At 41.2% G+C, this 18,310-nt stretch overlaps 1 protein-coding gene across 3 annotated transcripts; it reads right to left on the minus strand.

The window, feature by feature from the left end:
- Nucleotides 1-557: 557 nt before the first annotated feature.
- Nucleotides 558-18,190, minus strand: spns1 (SPNS lysolipid transporter 1, lysophospholipid). 3 transcript variants are annotated; one of them, XM_057860943.1, is made up of 14 exons: nt 17,952-18,190; nt 16,143-16,289; nt 15,701-15,913; nt 15,567-15,632; nt 13,384-13,520; nt 10,265-10,416; nt 10,137-10,203; nt 9,931-10,073; nt 9,705-9,857; nt 9,321-9,510; nt 9,167-9,232; nt 8,991-9,089; nt 8,761-8,932; nt 558-1,655 (listed from the first exon to the last, which is right to left on the minus strand). In XM_057860943.1, exons 3-14 carry the CDS (start codon nt 15,903-15,905, stop codon nt 1,585-1,587), a joined length of 1,521 nt encoding a protein of 506 aa, XP_057716926.1. In that variant the 5' UTR covers nt 15,906-15,913; nt 16,143-16,289; nt 17,952-18,190; the 3' UTR covers nt 558-1,584. The 3 variants fall into 3 exon arrangements, with proteins under 3 accessions (XP_057716926.1, XP_057716924.1, XP_057716925.1); XM_057860941.1 differs by having other exon boundaries at nt 16,143-16,293; XM_057860942.1 differs by having other exon boundaries at nt 16,102-16,293.
- Between the last annotated feature and the right edge of the window lie 120 nt (nt 18,191-18,310).

Raw genomic sequence — 18,310 nt, forward strand, 5'->3', positions numbered from 1 at the left:
AGTATGCAGTGCAACAATATCTGATTAATATACAAAATATGGACGTATGGGTTGGATTGCATGTATGGGTTTCACACTACACTGTGACGAAATGGTGAGCCAAAAATATGTGCCCCTTTGCATTATTTCGCTTAGGACCCCAAAATGGCCTGGGCCGGCCCTGGTTCAGACTTACATTGACCCCTTTTCACTAGCAGAATGTGCCAGTCCATTTTCTTCCCTCAAACAAACGTTTGACTGGCTGATGACTTGGACCCCCACCCCCCCACCCACCACCACCACCACACCACACACACACGCATTCACAGCCCGACAGTTGTTATTCCCTGACTAAGATTTTTTTTTTTTGGTCATATTTAAATTATTAGAACAGACAATTTTGAGTGGTATTAAGACAAAGGCTTATTTTTTGCATTCCTGGATAGTTAAAAGATGATTAACAAGTTTGTATTTCTTGTGTAAATATAATTTGTGTTAAAATATTGCAATTTAATTTCGCTAATTCCCCTAAAATTTAATCACCTCTTCCGTTTCATATTACAAACATTTCCTGCAAGTTTGACAGTAATCCCTTTATTCATTTTGAGTTATCCCTAACACAAACGTACAGACATACAGAAACTAGTACATAAACTCCACTTTCTGTAGGTTTCACCTACCGGTGGAGGTAGCAACAGTACCTGCAAAATCACAAATAATAAGGAATAGATAAGTACTAATTATTACCGTAAAATCCTTAAAAGGCGGCACGGTGGAGGAGTGGGTAGCATGTCCGTTTGACAGTTCTGTGATCAAGGGTTTAATCCTTGGCTCCTGCCTTCCTCTGTGGAGTTCGCATGTTCTCGCCATGCGAGAGTTGAGTTTTTTCCCCACATTCTGTCTGCGATCCATGTAATGGGCACCCCTTCTCTAAATTATTAGCCATGAGTGTGCGCGTAAAAGTGTTTGTCTCCATATGCCCTGTGATTGGCTGGAAACAAATTCAGCATGGCCCCGCCCACTTCCATTAGTTAGCTGGGATAGGCTCCAAATAGAGAACAGGAGATTATTCGTCAATGACGAGTATCCAATTACTTGGATCCCTAAAGGTGACTTATAGTAACTAGAAAATGTGGATGACAAATTGGACAGCAAATAACTAGCTTAAGGCTAGCAAATGCTTAGCAAAAAACTGCCCCATAAGTTTAGACCACCAGACTGTAAAATGAGCGCATCGTATAAAGTCAAGAATTACAAGTTGAATTTGGTTTATTGAGTTGAAAACTAAGCGAGCGAGCCACCGAGACGACAAAGGAAGCGCCAAAGAACTCAACACCCGGGACAAACGGCAGGATAAGAAACTTCAATATTATAAAACAGGAACTCGACAACCCTAAAAGAGAAAAAGTCACCTTGAAAAAGAGGCAGGTCAACTCTGCTTTAAAAGAACACACAAAAACTGTATCCTAAAAATGGTCTTGGTTAAAACGTGTGACTTGGACATGGACTCATTTGAGTTTCGAACTGGGTCTTTTCTGCTCTTGTTATCCGGCGGCACATCCCAAATTTTTTGAAAAAAGTAGTAAAACTGAAAATCCCGTGCGATCAAATCAGAACGCTGGACACGGGAACACGGGTGGAACGCCCGCTCTTGGGTACCGGGATAGGCTGGTCATCTGCGGGCACATCGAGTCACACGTGACGACGTCATATGATGCCGCGCGTCATGTCGCATGTGACATCACGTCGGGCTGAAGGATTTTAGGTCATGGCCAATTTTACAATAACGACTAATACTACCATACTTTCGACTCCTTTCAAGAAATCATGAGGCTTTGCTGAATTGGTTCAATACAGCATGTAGTGGTGTAAAAATGTCAATTGTGTGTGGTATTTTCCATTAGAAAAAAATCATAAAGCACAGGTGTCAAACTGACGGCCCGGGGGCCAGATCTAGGCCACTACATCATTTTTGACCGGCTAAAATCATGTGTACTTAATGTTTATGTAATGTTAATGTAAGACTTAATGTTTCTCGCTACAGAAGTCAGACAATAATGTATGTAGTTTTTTTCCCTTTTTAAATTTTTTTGAAGAATAGCAAAACATCTACCTGTTTTTTTAATTAAAAAAAAAAAAAAGAATAATTACTTAATTTTTTTTAAATGTACAATAAAAACATGAAAAAATAAAGAGTATCATTTTCATTCTTAATTAAAAAAACATTAAATGAATAAATAATCATATTTCCAATATTTACACATTTTAATTTTATGATGAAAATGTACATAAATAAAAATGAAAAATAAAATATTTACTCTTGAGAGGCACAGAAAAGAGGATTTTGACAATTTTGAAGTTAATGTCTCAGAACGATCAATCCTCTATCAGTATATGGCGGAAAACACAGACATGGCTGAAAAAGCAGTTTCTGCTCTTGCACCGCTCTTTAAAATTAACTGCTGTATTTTAAGGCAAAAGAACTGCTGTGTTTGATAGAACAATATGTTTATATGCTGCCATAGCAGATTTATGGCGCATTAAGCCCCCGAACTATTTTTAATTTGTCCGTTTTACCCTGGAGACCCCCGTTTACAGACACCGCGCAACCGCTTGTTTCAACCCAGCCATAAAAAGAAGGTTAGTAATTATATTTATTATTCGAAATGTCTATCATTTTTAGCTTAGAACCGTTAACTGATGTCTAATATTTAGTTTAAAAAATACTTCATAAAATTATTCACTCGCACATTTTAAAATTTTAAACAAATTATGTAACAACGAAAAAAATAGTGTCTGTAAATAGGTCACGAATATCTACCTCATAACTATCGCTTAATTGTATTTTTTTTTTGTAACTGTCGCATTTTCCCTGATATTTTAGATGATAAATAATCGATCTAAGCAAAGAAAAATTGGGGGAAAAAACGTTTAAAAGGGTAAATATTTGAAAAAGAACATTTTGTCCACTCCTTGATGTCTGCGATTTCTGCATTGCGACCCTTGTTATATTACAGTGTCTCACCCATAAAATCCCTCAAAAGTCCGGCTGTGGCCATTCACAGCTGTGTCTTGACACTCGGTGAGACAGACGACACAAAGTTTTTGGGATCGAAACAAGGCAAGTACGCAATAACATCTCGTTAAAATCATGGTGTCTTTAATTATGCTCTCACATGCTCTCACCTAGAGTTATGGTTTAGGGGTTTAATTTTTTTTAAATACCCTCCTGTTAAAAAATTTTCTTCCCCCAGAAAATTGAAATTTTAAGCTTTCCAATGATGTATCACACATGCATATACAGTGGTATGAAAAGTATCTGAACCTTTTGGAATTTCTCACATTTCTGCATGAAATCACCATCAAATGTGATCTGATGTTCCTCAAAATCACACAGATGAAAATACAGTGTCTGCTTTAACTTAAACCACGCAAACATTTATAGGTTTTCATATTTTATAGAGGATAGCATGCAAACAATGACAGAAGGGGGAAAATAAGAAAGTGAACCCTCTGCCTAAGGAGACTTAAAGAGCAATTGAAAGCAATTTTTAACAAAAATTTTAAGTCAGGTATGTGCTCAATCACTGATTAGTGGTTTAAAAGTTCACTGCCCACTATAAAACACACACCTGGTAAGAAATGTCTTGATGAGAAGCATTGTCTGAAAGGATACAAAACCATCCCTAAAAGTCTGTATGATCATCAATCAACAGAGACGTTGTCTACAAATGGAGAGTTAAGCACTGTTGCTTCTCTCCCAAGGAGTGGCCGTCCACCAAAGACGACCGCAAGAGTTCAGCACAGAATACTCCTAGAGGTAAAAAAGAACCCAAGAGTGTCTGCTAAAGACTTACAGAAAACAATGGCACAGTCCAATATCTCTGCGCACACATAAACTATATGTAAAACTATGGGCAAGAATGCTGTTCATGGGAGGACTCTACTCTACTACTCTAAAAAAAAAAAAAAAAATTGTTGCTCGTTTAATGTTCGCAAAAAGGCACTTGGACACTCCACACAGGTTTTGGCCAAATATTTTGTGGACTGATGAAACCAAAGTTGAATGGTTTGGGAGTAACACACAACATATTGTGTGGAGGAAAATGGAAAAGCTCACCAACATCAACACCTCATCCCCACCGTGAAGCATGGTGGAGGGAGCATCATGATTTGGGGCTGTTTGCTACCTCAGGGCCTGGACAACTTGCAATTATTAATGGAAGAATAAATTCAAAAGTTTATCAGGATGTTTTGCAGGAAAACCTGAGGCTGTCTGTCAGACAGTTGAAGCTAAAAAGAGGACGGATGCTGCAACAAGACAATGATCCAAAACACAGAAGTAAATCAACTTCAGAATGGTTTCAGAAGAAAAAAAAATACACGTTCTGGAGTGGCCAGGTCAAAGTCCATACTTAACCCCATTGAGATGCTGTAGCATGACCTAAAGACAGCGATTCATGCCAGACATCCCAGGAATCTGACTGAACTACAGCAGTTTTGTAGAGAAGAATGGGCCAAGATTAGTCCTGATCGATGTGCCAGATTGATCAGCAGCTACAGGAAGTGTCTGGTTGAAGTTATTGCTGCGAAAGGGGGGGCACAAAATACTAAATGTGATGGTTCAATTACTTAATTTCCCCCCTTCTGTCATTATTTGCATATTACTCTCATTAACTCATTTGCTCCCAAAAACATATAAATACGTTCTATTTTTAATTATTTCAGTGTCCCAAAGATGTATTTATACGTCTTTTATGTTTTTTTTCCTCAAAAAAGACATCTCTGAGTCTTGATTCAAGTTAGCCCCAAAGCACAAAGCTGAAAATCAATTTTAAAGCAATAAAACTGGTCACTGGAGGGCAGTAGCACATTTGGTAAAACCCGCAACCCAATTCAACGGCAACGAACAGCCAAGTTGCACGGCCGGGTGCTGGCAGAAGAAGACCGAATGGATGGCATGCGGTGGACGACCGAGCAGAACAACCAGTAGGATGCCCAGGATTCCAGGCGCTGGACGACCGAGCAGAATGACCGGGACCACTAGTGCAACGGATGTCTTTAAGTCCGTCCTGCTCGTGAGCAGGGCAAGCAGAGACTAAAAAAAAATTCATCTTTATGAGACAGACGGCGATGAGGGAAAAGTTTAACCGGCTTTCGCGGCCAGAACAGCATCATCTTTCAGTTAGTTATGTGTAAATAAATTGTTACTTTGCTATCAAAAGCTCTATTTGTCTTGTTGTTTATTTTATTTTGTAGAAGGAAAACATCATTCAGATGTTTGGGATGTAACTAAAGCAAAAAATAGCTGTGTATGAGTGAAAGTTATGTTTGAAATGTATGCTTTCACAAAAAGCTCAATTTCTCTGTTTTTTCATCAGAAATTGGAAAATTGCTCAAACTAAGCTATTTTCTAATCCTGATTTCTAAAGAATGGAAAAAAATATGAACCAACTTTTTTCTGCTGAAAAAAGAGAGTCTAATCTTTCTTTTGGTGGGTTCCATTTTATATAGCAATAGAGCAGAATTTTCTGTGCGCCTTGCAAAATCAGTCAAAATCTGGTAAAACGGCCGGGAGCGAAGGGCCTTGCTCTTGTGAAAATGGCTGGGAGTGAATGAGTTAAAATAGAAAAACCTATAAATGTGGGTGGTTTTACTTAAAGCAGACACAGTTTTTTTTATTTGTGTGATTTTGACAAAGATCAGAAAATATGTGATTTTATGCAGAAATGTGAGAAATTCCAAAAGGTTCAGGTACTTTTTCATACGACTGCAGGATAATTTTAAAATTAGGCCAAATTGGGTGTTCCAGAGCAGGACGTCAAGTCACCTGAGTGTTTCCCTCCATATAGCAAATTCTGTTTATAATCCATTACGACGGGTTATCGTCTGAACGACGGTGGCGCAGGTTGAGTGGAGCATCCTTTGAATTAAAGATCGAGGGTTCAAATCTGTTGCCTGTTGTTGCTGTGCCCTTGGGCAAGACATCACCCCACTTGCTTCGTGTGGAATCACCTTTTTGCATGACAGCAGCAGCCCATCGGTGTATGGATGCGTGCGTGAATGTGAACACACATGTAGAGTGCTTTGCTACCAGAGGTGGGTAGTAATGCGCTACATTTACTCCGTTACATTTACTTGAGTAACTTTTTAAGAAAAATGTATTTCTTAAGAGTAGTTTTCCCACGCAATACTTTTTACTTGAGTAGATTTGTGAAGAAGAAACACTACTCTTACTATGCTACTTTGGGCTACACTAGAGTCGTTACATTTTTCCTCTTTATTATTTATCTTGACTTTATTTTTTGCTAAAGAAGCAGACAGTGGCTGTCTCAGTTTCACCAGTGAGATGTCACAACTAGAGGTGCGCAAAATTTCCGATTCTTAGATTATTCGCGATTCGGCCGTGGAAGATTCGAGAACGATTCACAAACATCCAAATTCCGATTATTGAAATATGCCAAGTAAAGCTGAAGTACAACACACTCAGCGCGCCGCGCGGTCTTCGGAACGCAATGAGTAGCTAAACATCATGCTTCTCATTACCCGGCCCCTCGGGTAATGCCAATGCTCAACTCACGGCTCGAGCTCAACTCATGCCACGAGATAAAAAAAAAACATAACAACATACCTGACTGCTGCCGAAAAGCTGCTACAAAAGTACATCCACATAATGTTACGGTAATTTTTTTTTATATAGGACTAGATGCAATATATATTCGGTAGCGTTAGCAGCACATCTACAAAAAGCTAGATGTGGGCGTTAGTAAACAGCCGCCATCTTAAAGCAGGACACTTCCCTGCAAGGCTGTTGTAGCGAACCTTCCAAGCAAACCTAATTAACTTTTTATCTAAAATACTCCGAAATCAGTAAAATATTGACTTGAATCTATCTTTAAAATAGTTTTAAAACTTTCACATGTCAAAAGTAGACAAAAGGGAAATTATGGAATAACGGGAGCAATTTTAACAACTTTAACGGTTGATTCACAACATTAAATTAATTGAATGTAGTTTAAAGCTGCTGATACAGAATGGGGACTGGAGCTTTTTATTTACAGTTATTTTTGTATATTTGTTTACTGCTATATGTTAACTTGATACTGAAATAGTAGTTTGGTTTAGCCTGAGAGTATTTTTGAACAATTTTGGAACTAATGTACAAAACATTAAAAAAATAAAATAAAATAGAATAAAATAAAAAAGGAGGGGGGTGCATCAATAATCGTTTTATAATCGAATCGGAGCCTCTGAATCGTAATCGTAATCGAATCGTTAGGTGCCCAAAGATTCCCAGCTCTAGTCACAACAATAACCACTGACTCCATTATACCAATCAGACATAACAAGGATTATTTCAACTAGAGGGCACTCATGCTCTTTGGAAGGGTAATGGGTCATAGCGTTCTGGTCAGAATGTATTGATTTTTATGTCAGCCTTTTGGCTTAATATGGTGATGTAATATATTATAGTCAGGGGTACACATATTTTTTTTGCCCAGGTTCTCAGAGGAGGACCTGGAGATGTGACTTGGTCCTCATTGAGCTTGGGAGCCGACCCGCCTGATGCGATAAAATTATGACAAGCTTTACTTAGAGCCAATTACCTTTATTTAATTATATTAACAATTAATGTTTGATTAACATCAACTGGCACAACAAAATTACCATTACTTTGAAGTGAAATGTAAAGAAATAAACATAAAAGCACTACTAATTCAAAATAAAGGGCATTATGCGGCTCCCACATTAACTCCAAGCATTTGTAAAATTGGGATGTCCTCCACATAAGAGCTCATTGAACGTGCATGTTTAGCTTTGTGAAATGCGAGCAAAAACACGTTTGTAAGCGCATGGCGATGTTCTTCATTAACTTTATTCCGCCACTTGTCCATAGGGCGAGTGGGGTGCTGTCTGACATCGATAGTTTGCATAATTGCCACATGCTCTGTTTTTTTCGTGCTTTTCAAAGTTTGCTTGGCTGAAATTCTTTGCCCTAACATAAAATGCGCTGCTCTTATCAGCGACATTGGGATTCTCACGGCAAATTTTGTACCACATTTCCGTGCGAGCATCATTTGCTTCTAGCCATGGTACCTCCTGCAGCCACTTTTCAGCAAAAGTTCCTTTTTTCGGTAGCTCCGGTCAACTTCGGTCTCTGTCATCTGTCTGTCTTTTGACGGGGGTGGGGGAACACGGAATTAATTACTCAGTGGGGCCTGCCTCTTTGACATTTTGAGAAGTGATTTTCTCGTGTCCGCCGCAAATACAGTGGTCAGCCATTGGTACGCAAAAGCGTATGGAAGCCGTTGAGGGACAGCGCGTTTGTCTACGTCCAGTACGCATGCGCGCATGTGGACCACTTATGTGCACCCCTGGTTATAGTACAGTATAATAATAACAGTTAATATAGATGAAGAAAAAAAATAGTTTTTTTTTTAAATCAGGCATTGTAAGCAGTTACTCCCAATGTTAATCATTGCTTGAGTATTCAACGAATACTTTTTTTACTTTTGCTTGAGTAATATCATCTAGAAGTAACAATACTCTTACTTGAGTAAAATTTTTGGATACTCAACCCACCTCTGTTTGTGACGCCTCACTGTGAAAGTTGCTGTATAAGTTGTTGTGCTTTAGTTGTTAATACGTCAAATAATCACAGCAGATATAACTGCGTACGTATGAACTCGTAAATACCATGACAAAAATGAGTTCGACAACCCTGCCATCAACACTTCAGCCCTTACGTGATGTCACATTAGCGCGCGCACGGTGGCTCACCCGCCGGTGAGAAGTTCTCGGCGTGAAGTCGGTCGTTTTCGATGAAGAGGGCTGTGGCCAGGAAGAAAGCTCCGCCCCCGACGGACACGAAGGCGCAGAGCAGCAGCGAAAGCTGAAGTGAGCGAAAACGCCACAAGAACGAGTCTCTCCCTCCCCTCACGGAGTCAGACACCTGAAATAGGTCAAATGTGAGGCAAGCCGTCGGCCATCGATGTTGACGGCGTACGCACCACCCCGATGAGATAAGGACTTCCGGCATCTCCTAGCAGATGCGAAACCACGATCTGCAGCGCTTCGGCCGTGGAGCGCCGCGTGGGAACCACCACGTACTGAAAAATAACAGCAAAATGTGAGCGGGAGGCGGCGCAGAAAAACGGCCAAACTCTCATCACATGACGTCGCTGACCAACAGGATGTCGGCGACGATGGCCCAGTTCATGGACAGAAACATCTCGCCCAGGAAAATAAAAACCTACACGGAGCGGAAAAGAGAAAAACTTTGCGAATGTTTCCCCTTTTCATGCTCTTCTCTCGTCAGGTGCGTTTTGCATTCCACTCACATATGTAGCAACGGTGCTGGCTTGCGCCAAAACTATGGCGAGATACAGGAAGGGCGCCGAGAGCAGCAGGCCGGCGGCGCACACCAGTGGGTCGGCACGTGGCGTTCTGCTCCGGAGTTGACGACTAGCCTGGACGCCGCCTGCGACTCCCAGCACACCAGTCACACATGTGATGGCGCCGAAAATCAGGCTGTAGATGAAATATATGAAACCCAAAATGTAAGCGAATTGCTATTGGTTGTTTTCTAACGATAAGGTTAATTTGCATTTAAACTTTGTGTATGTCAATATTTGAGAAATCGTAATTCGTGCATGAAAGGCGATACTTTTTAGGTAATAGTAGATGTAGTGGACTTTGAGAAGTGCCATTATAAGAGCTCCCACCTTTCTGAAGATGAGCAGTGAGCCTCCATGCAGGGGGCGCGTTCGCCCGCAAACACGGCCGCCCTTAATAGGAAAGTGGGCGCCCACAGAGCCAGCGAGCCCGTGACGAAGGCCACGGCCGTGAAGCCCAGAGTGGACAGGACGAAGCTCCGGCTGCCCAAAGAAACCAGAGAGAAAGTGTTTGGTTCAAATTGGCTCGGCGCAGGACCGTCCAGCGCACACGTACTTCCTGGCGAGCGCTCGCAGGTCATTGACCCAGCTGCCTTTGTGAAGGTGATGTTCAGGCCGGGCTTCCACGGCGCCACGTTTGGGCTCTTGCACCACCAAGACCAGAAGCAGAACAGCCAACAGTCCTAAGGCTGGCGTCACCTGCAGCAGTGGCGAGGGCGATTAGACAACAGCGTAAAAACGCGCACACGCGCTGTCACATACCCTGAGAGCCCAGTGCCAGTCCTTGGCCACGTTGCTAACTTGCGAGCCGACAATGTAACCCAGCCCACTGCGGACACAAGAAGAGTGACGTGGAGAACTGACTCCTCGCGAGCCTGGCGCGTGCCTACCTGCCCACGGGGATGGCAAAATAGAAGATGGAGAGCATGTTGGTGCGACGCTCCTTGACATAGAGGTCGGCAATGATAGTGGGCGCGATAGTGGAGTAGCTGGCCTCGCCCACGCCCACCAGCCCACGTGTCAGCAGCAACGCCCAGAAGTGCTAGTGACAAAACAAAATCTTGAACATCACAAATGCACCATCACCAGAAAGCACTAAGTGGAGGAACTTCAACACCATCATAGAAGAACTACAACAGAATAACCACCAGTGTTGTCACTAACACATCACTAAGTAACGCGTTACTGTAATCTGATTACTTTCTTTCAGTAACGACCAATCTAACGCATTCATTATTCCAAACCAATAATCTGATTAGTCTGTGCATCACTATTTTGTTACTGCCTCATAATGTATGTAGAATGAAGAATATTGTTGTCATGTACGAAGAGTATTGTGAATAGAAAATGTTACAAAGGTTCTCACTATGCATTTGTTTCCATGGTAACCGGCTAACCGCTCATAGTTACTTCCTGTTTTGGTCTCGAGTCACAAGTGCTAAGTGTTTTGGAAATGCTCGAGGATCGCTGGTGCACATTCAAGCTGAGTACAGCCACCTGTTGAGATGTGCGAGGGAATGTTGAGCTGCGTTCGTACATGAATGTACGTATTTTTCCTTCATTTTTAAAGGTTCCACCGATAGGTTGCGCGGCCGTTTTGTAGCTTTGCTTTTGCAACGGCGGGTAGTCATCAGTGAGCATTATTTACATCACATTCGTGTAGCACATTTATGCCCTGAGGTGATGTGTTCGTTTAGCATCTTTGGGATGTGTAGTAAGTCCTATTGAGTGTAAAGTGCTTATTGCCGCCACGTTTTGTGGCCAAATTGACCACGTGTGTTTACGGTGTACTTCCGGGTTGTGCGCGGGCATTCACACCGGCCCCCACCTTCGCTTTAATTGCACTGTGCAATTAATTTGTGTGTTGTTCATTATTGTGCAGTCAGTTTGGATTGTTTTACATTGGCACTGATATGCTGTTAACCCTAAACACTAACCGGAAGTTCAAAATTTTTGACACTAGGCTTAATCTTCGAGTTAGCAGGGGGCTAATTAGTCGGTGGAGTTGATTTCAACAACTTCCATGCAGTTTGTAAGTTATTTGTTAGTTCCAGGGCCCAGGAGTGGCTAAGCTAGCGCGAGTCAATGGTGGTTGAAATCAACTCAATCGACTAATTAACTCCTGCTAACTCGAAGATTAAGCCTTACGTGAAAAATGCTGATCTTCCCCTTTACATTCAATTATCCGAAAGTCAACTACAGTCCCTGACAAAAGTCTTGTCAGGTTATTAACAATTGTTTCTACAAAATGGATAAGCGACTTTTAATTATTCAATTGGTTTCAGAAATGGCTCATATGAAAGCTAAGACCCTCCCAAATGATGTTGAATGGACAAAAATATATTTGTTTCACTGAAAAAAGATTTGTCATTTAATGAAGACGGAAATGTCCAATTTTGGCAAGACAAAAGTTTTGTCGCCTACAGAAAGTAGTGTGAAAATTGAACAAAAAATGTACTTCAAATACAAAAATATGTTACATAACATAAGCAAATTAAGTATTGGTGCTGTGAGATCCAAATTTAATATTTTGTATGACTTCCATGGGCTTCGGCAAGGATTCATACAATTTATTGATGAAGTCATCAGGAACATCAAATAAAGCAGTCTTGCATGCCTCAGACATGCTCAATGATGTTCATGTCTGGTGACTGGGCTGGCCAGTCCTGGAGGATCTTGATCTTCTTTGCCTTGAGGAACTTTGAGGTAGAGATTGAAGTATGCGAGGGAGCACCATCCTGCTGCAGAATTTGTCCCTTTTTATGGTTAGGAATGTTAGAGGCAGCTAAGATTTGTTGATATTTCAGACTATTTATGTTGCCTTCAACCCTGCAGATCTCTCAGGGTGCAGACAATTAAAAAACCGTGTGGCATTTGCCAAGGTCCGCAGACTGTCAAAAGGATGGACGCTGGAAAAGTGGCAAAAGGTGGATTTTTCCGATGAATCTTCCATTGAATTACACCACAGTCACCACAAATATTGCGGGAGACCTACTGGAGCCCGCATGGATCTGAGATTCACTCAGAAAACAGTGAAGTTTCGTGGTTACATTATTACCAAAATCATGGTCTGGGGTTACATCCAGTATGGGGGTGTACAAGAGATCTGGAGGGTGGAAGGCAACATATATAGTCTGAAATATCACCAAATCTTAGCTGCCTCTTACATTCTTAACCATAAAAAGGGACAAATTCTGCAGCAGGATGGTGCTCCCTCGCATACTTCAATCTCTACCTCAAAGTTCCTCAAGGCAAAGAAGATCAAGATCCTCCTGGACTGGCCAGCCCAGTCACCAGACATGAACATCATTGAGCATGTCTGGGGTAGGATGAAAGAGGAAGCATGGAAGATGAAACCCAAGAATGTTGATGAACTCTGGGAGGCATGCAAGACTGCTTTCTTGGATGTTCCTGATGACTTCATCAATAAATTGTATGAATCCTTGCCGAAGCCCATGGAAGTCATACAAAATATTAAATTTGGATCTCACAGCACCAATACTTAATTTGCTTATGTTATGTAACATATTTTTGTATTTGAAGTACATTTTTTGTTTAATTTTCACACTACTTTCTGTAGGCGACAAAACTTTTGTCTTGCCAAAATTTTACTTCATTAAATGATCAATCTTTTTTCAGTGAAACAAATATATTTTTGTACATTCAACATCATTTGGGAGGGTCTTAGCTTTCATATGAGTCATTTCTGAAACCAATTCAATAATTAAAAGTCAGGTTATTAGCAATTATTTCTACAAAATGGATAAGCGACAAGACTTTTGTCAGGGACTGTAAATGCGATGACATTTTTCTGTTGTCATTCTTACATTGAGGCAGCAAAGGGAGAAAAATTGGTAAAAAGTAACCGATAACTTACTTAAAGTAACTTAGTTACTTGGATAATAAAGTAATCAGTAAAGTAACTAGATTGCTTTTTTGAGGCATAATCAGTGATGCATTTTTTTAAGTAATGTGTGACAACACTGGTAACCACCTACTCATGGCTTACCTGCTTGGGCGTGTACGAGCTGGCAAGCGTGACGAGGGACCAGAAAGCGATACCGCCGCTCATGATCAACTTCCTGTTGTAGCGATCGCCAAGGTAACCGAAGAGCGGCGCCAGGAACATGTAGCTGCAAATGAAAACTGGAGGCACGGCAAAAAATCATGCTACTGGTTGGCGTGGGCCCGGACATTGCTGGCGCCACCATATTGGATGTGGCAAAACAATGGAAGAAGTATCATTAACACTTATTTTGGGAATATTGTAGCGATAGTCACACTCCATGGGCAGCTGAAAAGACTCAGGAAAAAGACATGAGGTGTGCTTTCTTGCTTACTACACAAGGATTAGGGATGTCCCGATCCAGGTTATTGCACTTCCGATCCGATACCGATATTGTTTTGCACTTCCGATCCGATACCGATACTGGCCGATACTGATGCTGGCCTATCTGAGCATGTGTTAAAGTTTCAAGTTATTTAGCCTCCTTACTTAGTTGTCAGACTCATGTTGAAAAGGGTTTTAGTACTCTTGATAACAACTAGCCAGCTGAATTAGGTGAGTTTGAATAACACACAACGGTTGGTAACAAGAAACTGACCTGTTTATTCAGTGACAAACACAAAACACTATAAATAACAAACAGAAATGACATAGTCAGTCAGTAAAACGTGCAAATAATATTGTAAACTGTCTTAAAAAAGCAAAACACACAAACAACCTCAGTGGAAAATCCCCCCCCCCCCCCCCCCAAGCTATTAGATGCTTTTAATGATCCGTGCATTACAATAATTATATAACGACTATTTCAGTATCAAGTTAACATTTTAAAACAGTAAATAAAATACTCAAGTCCCCATTCTGTATCAGCAGCTTTAAACTACATTCAATTCATTTAATTTTGCGAATCAACTGTTAAAGTTGTTAAAACTGCTCCCGTTATTCCATAAGTTCCCTTCTGTCTACTTTCGACATTTGAAAGTTTTAAAACTGTTTTGAAGATAGATTCAAGTCAAGATTTTGCCGATTTAGGAGTATTTTAGATAAAAAGTTAATTAGGTTCGCTTGGAAGGTTCACAACAGCCTACTAGGGAAGTCTCCTGCTTTAAGATGGCGGCTAACGCCGTCGAGTCTGTCATTTTGCATCTAGTTCTATATACATATGATATCAATTATCTACATTAAAACGATGTTGACGTAGTTTGTAGCGGCTATCAGCAGCAGTCAGGTATTCTTGTGTTTTTTATCCAGTGGCATGAGTTGAGCTAAAGCCGTGAGTCGAGCATTGGCATTACCCGGGTCTATGATAAGCATGATGTTTACTCTCGCGACGCAATGCGGTCCGTTTCTCATTGCGTCCCGAAGACCGCGCTGTGTATTAGTTCCGCTTTACTTGACATATTTCAATAATCGGAATTTGGATGTTTGTGAATCGTTCTCGAATCTTCCACTGCCGAATCGCTCAAGGATGTAATGACGGCTGGGCATGTTGTACCGTGGTTCTAAGTGTTGCATGGTGTGTCTTTACTCATGAGAGATAATGGCTCGTCATCCAGAATGAATTCTTCGGCAATGACTCGTGTTATTCCCTGGGCTTTGGGACTGTCGAGTGCCAGTTTGTCACGCATAGCAAAAGTTTCTGCCAGTGTTCGTTGCGTAGGACCTTTCTTTTTGTCTTCAGTTTTCTTAACATACTCCTCATATTGTTTGTGGTGGTATTTCGCTAAATGCTTGATTAGGTTGGTTGTATTAAAACTTCTTACAGCTTTACCAACACGCTTGACTTTATTGTGGCATATTTTGCACTCTGCCTCTTTATCTTTGTCGTCCTTTAAGGTGAAATGATCCCACACAGCTGACATTTTTACCGATAAAGTCTCTCGGTAAATTGGAAGACGGTAATGTAGTGTGTTGAAGGTGTGCCGTAAAATGCAGACCGGATTTTAGGGAAACCGAAGCAAAAACTGGAATGGATTATGTAAATCTGGAAAACCCAGACTGGACTTTCAAAAAAACTGGAGAGGAAATCTGGATCAGTATTTTTCCGTGTCGGCCGATCCGATACCGATGCGCATTTTTTTGCCCATACCGGCGTCCGATCCGATTTAAATATCGGATCGGGACATCTCTAACAAGGATCAAAAATGGCAGTGCCGCAAACGCTCAAATGCGTGTGTGCCTCTTCTTACCCGTCTGGAGGAGACCCGATTTGCTGTCATCGATTCCGAAATAACTCTCGATGTCGGGAAGAACTCCTGGCAGACCCGTGACATCGTCAGCAAGCCCAGTGTGTGTGTACGTGTACATGCGAAAATGTGCGTACCTGCGACGGTGAACCTATCCATGTAGTTGAGCAGGTTGACGAAACACAAGATAAAGACTGTCAACAAGGCACGCACAGGGGCCACGCCACTGCTCGGCTCCACTTCCTCAGGGGCACCCGCCCGCTGAGCCTCCTCTTCTGCCTCCACCTCGCTGTCATCGGAAAGAAATGGTGCCGCGTCTGAGGAGGGCTCGTCAGCAGACATGGTGGCCGCTGTGTGCCAAGAAAAGGACAACAGAAAGTCAACGCCGGCGAACAGGAAGTCCATGCAAGGGAACAGAAAGTCAACACTAGCAAAAAAGTGAACTGTTGTGACACCCTTCAGCTAGGGAAGGTCATTTCAGGATTAATCAATGGCTCTGAATCAGTAGTAGTTGAAAAAAAACAGTAGTAAGTCTTACTAGTGAGGAAAAATGGCTACTAGCTCCACCAGCAGGTGTACCTATTGAAGTGGCCTGAGGTCCTGAAGAAACCAAGTGATGAGTTGCATCAGAGGTGGGCTGGACTTAGGGCTCGCCTGATTGAACGCTTTCCTCCCAAGAGGCAGGTGACCCCACCGCTGTCAATCATTCGCTCATCGCTTCATTTTCTGCCTGACAATACGTGACAACTTTCACTTTTACATGGTTATGGAAGATTACTTATATCACAATCAATTACCTATAGAATTTCTAATTAATCATGACCCCTTCCACGAACCCACTTACGTTATGTACAGTTGAATGTTAGACACGTGAAAGTTTGCAAACAGTGCTTGTGAGTAGGGGTGTGACAAAATATCGAAATGGTGATATATCGTGATACTTTGTATCCCAAAAAGTTATCGATATGCTCCTGCCAAGAATCGAGATGTCGTTTTAAAAAGGTGTCAATGTCTAAAAAAAAAATAAAATAAAAAGGAACCAACAAGTTGCTACCAAAATCTTCTACCATAATACCCAGATAGACCGACATTGAACAAACGTTGATTTTCCATCAAAATCATCAGTATGGTTGACATAAAAATTCTCGACGTCAAGTGACGTTGAAACAATGTTGTTCTATAGTATGTCAAGCGATGGTTGGGTTAACATTGTTTTATAGTTGATGAACTAATGTTGGCAAATAGTTGATTTATGATTAACCGGGAAATATGATTGAAAAGCCATTGAATTATGGATGAGCGGGCTTTTTGGTCGAAAACCTAACATTGATTCAGCGTGGTTCCAATATTATTAATAATCGAAATGACGTTTAGGTTTTGTAAGGATTTTAACGTTGAAACAACATTAATTGAGGGTGCAAAGAGATGTTGATTCAACGATAAAAGATCAATAGCGGAATGTTGATCAAACATCTTTTCAACGTCGGTCTGCTATCAAGGTAGTGTCTGTTAACTAAGGCTGCATTAACGGTGCTCGACGCCCAATCCATTTAGACTGGGAACGTTCGTTCATTCGAAACCAGAGTATTCACAGTCATTCTGCCCAATTTTCAGGGCATTTACAGGTCACTTGCTGGTTATTTTAGGGCATTTACAGGTCATTTCCTGTTGAGTTTGAGTCACTGCCTATTCATATGAGTGATTCCCAGGCCACTTCCTGTTCTGCAACTCAAAATAAACAGGAAGTGACCCATAAAATACCCACAAATCAACAGGAAGTAACTGAAAATCAACAGGTCAATGATCTTAAATGGCCCAAAATGACCTCATTGCCTGGCATTGGCTGCCAATGACGGCCATAGACGTTCAATCCGTTTAAAGTGGGAGGGATGCCACCCTCCCAGTTGAAATGGATTGGACGTCTACTAGTGATAAACTAATTATATTTATATATATAATTCACAGCAGAAGATTGTTTTTCTGTTTAATAGTTATTTGTAGATAATCCTAGAATGATTTCCTGACCAATGTTTTTATAATCGTTGTATCGCCATATCGTCAGATCATCGTTATTGTGAGCTTTGTATCGCAAATCGTATCGTATCGTGAGGTACCAAGATGTTCCCACTCCTACTCCTGAGGGTGCAATAAATGAGCCCATCACAAGCACTTTTACAAGTACTGAACTCACATGTGACGTCACTACTACAAACAAGCCAGCGAGTCCGACAAACAAAAAAATACATTTAAATATAAAATACTGAGAAGCAAAACAAATAAACATTGATACTGTATTGTGAAACGTGTTTTTTCTGTTTGTTTGTTTGTTTTTTTAAATTGCTCCCGGCGAAACACAACATGAAAATTTGGGAAGCTAGTTTTGTTTACCTCCGAATGCGATGACTCAGACGCTTTTGTCCACTTCCGGTTTAATCTTGGCCCACCAGCAGTTAGACAGACATGTCGTCGTCAAATCTCCTTTTTCTTCTTCTTGGTGATGTTGTCGCGCAGCTACTCTTATTATTTTTCCACAAGTTTGCTGCGGGTGTAAAAACTCACAAATGACATTTGCTCGCTGCCGCCATGATCCTTTTTTTCCATCAACTTCCTGTCCCCGGTTCACATGACAACCCATCACGTGTGCCTCAAGCCAATCAGTTGACGATTTGCCGTTCGTGCACGGGACCCAAACACCCGATGTAGAAAAATTAAAGCATTTCTGAAGTCTGCAGCAATTCAAAGAAAAA

This window comes from Corythoichthys intestinalis, chromosome 16, assembly GCF_030265065.1.
Source record: "Corythoichthys intestinalis isolate RoL2023-P3 chromosome 16, ASM3026506v1, whole genome shotgun sequence".
Lineage (NCBI taxonomy): Eukaryota > Metazoa > Chordata > Actinopteri > Syngnathiformes > Syngnathidae > Corythoichthys > Corythoichthys intestinalis.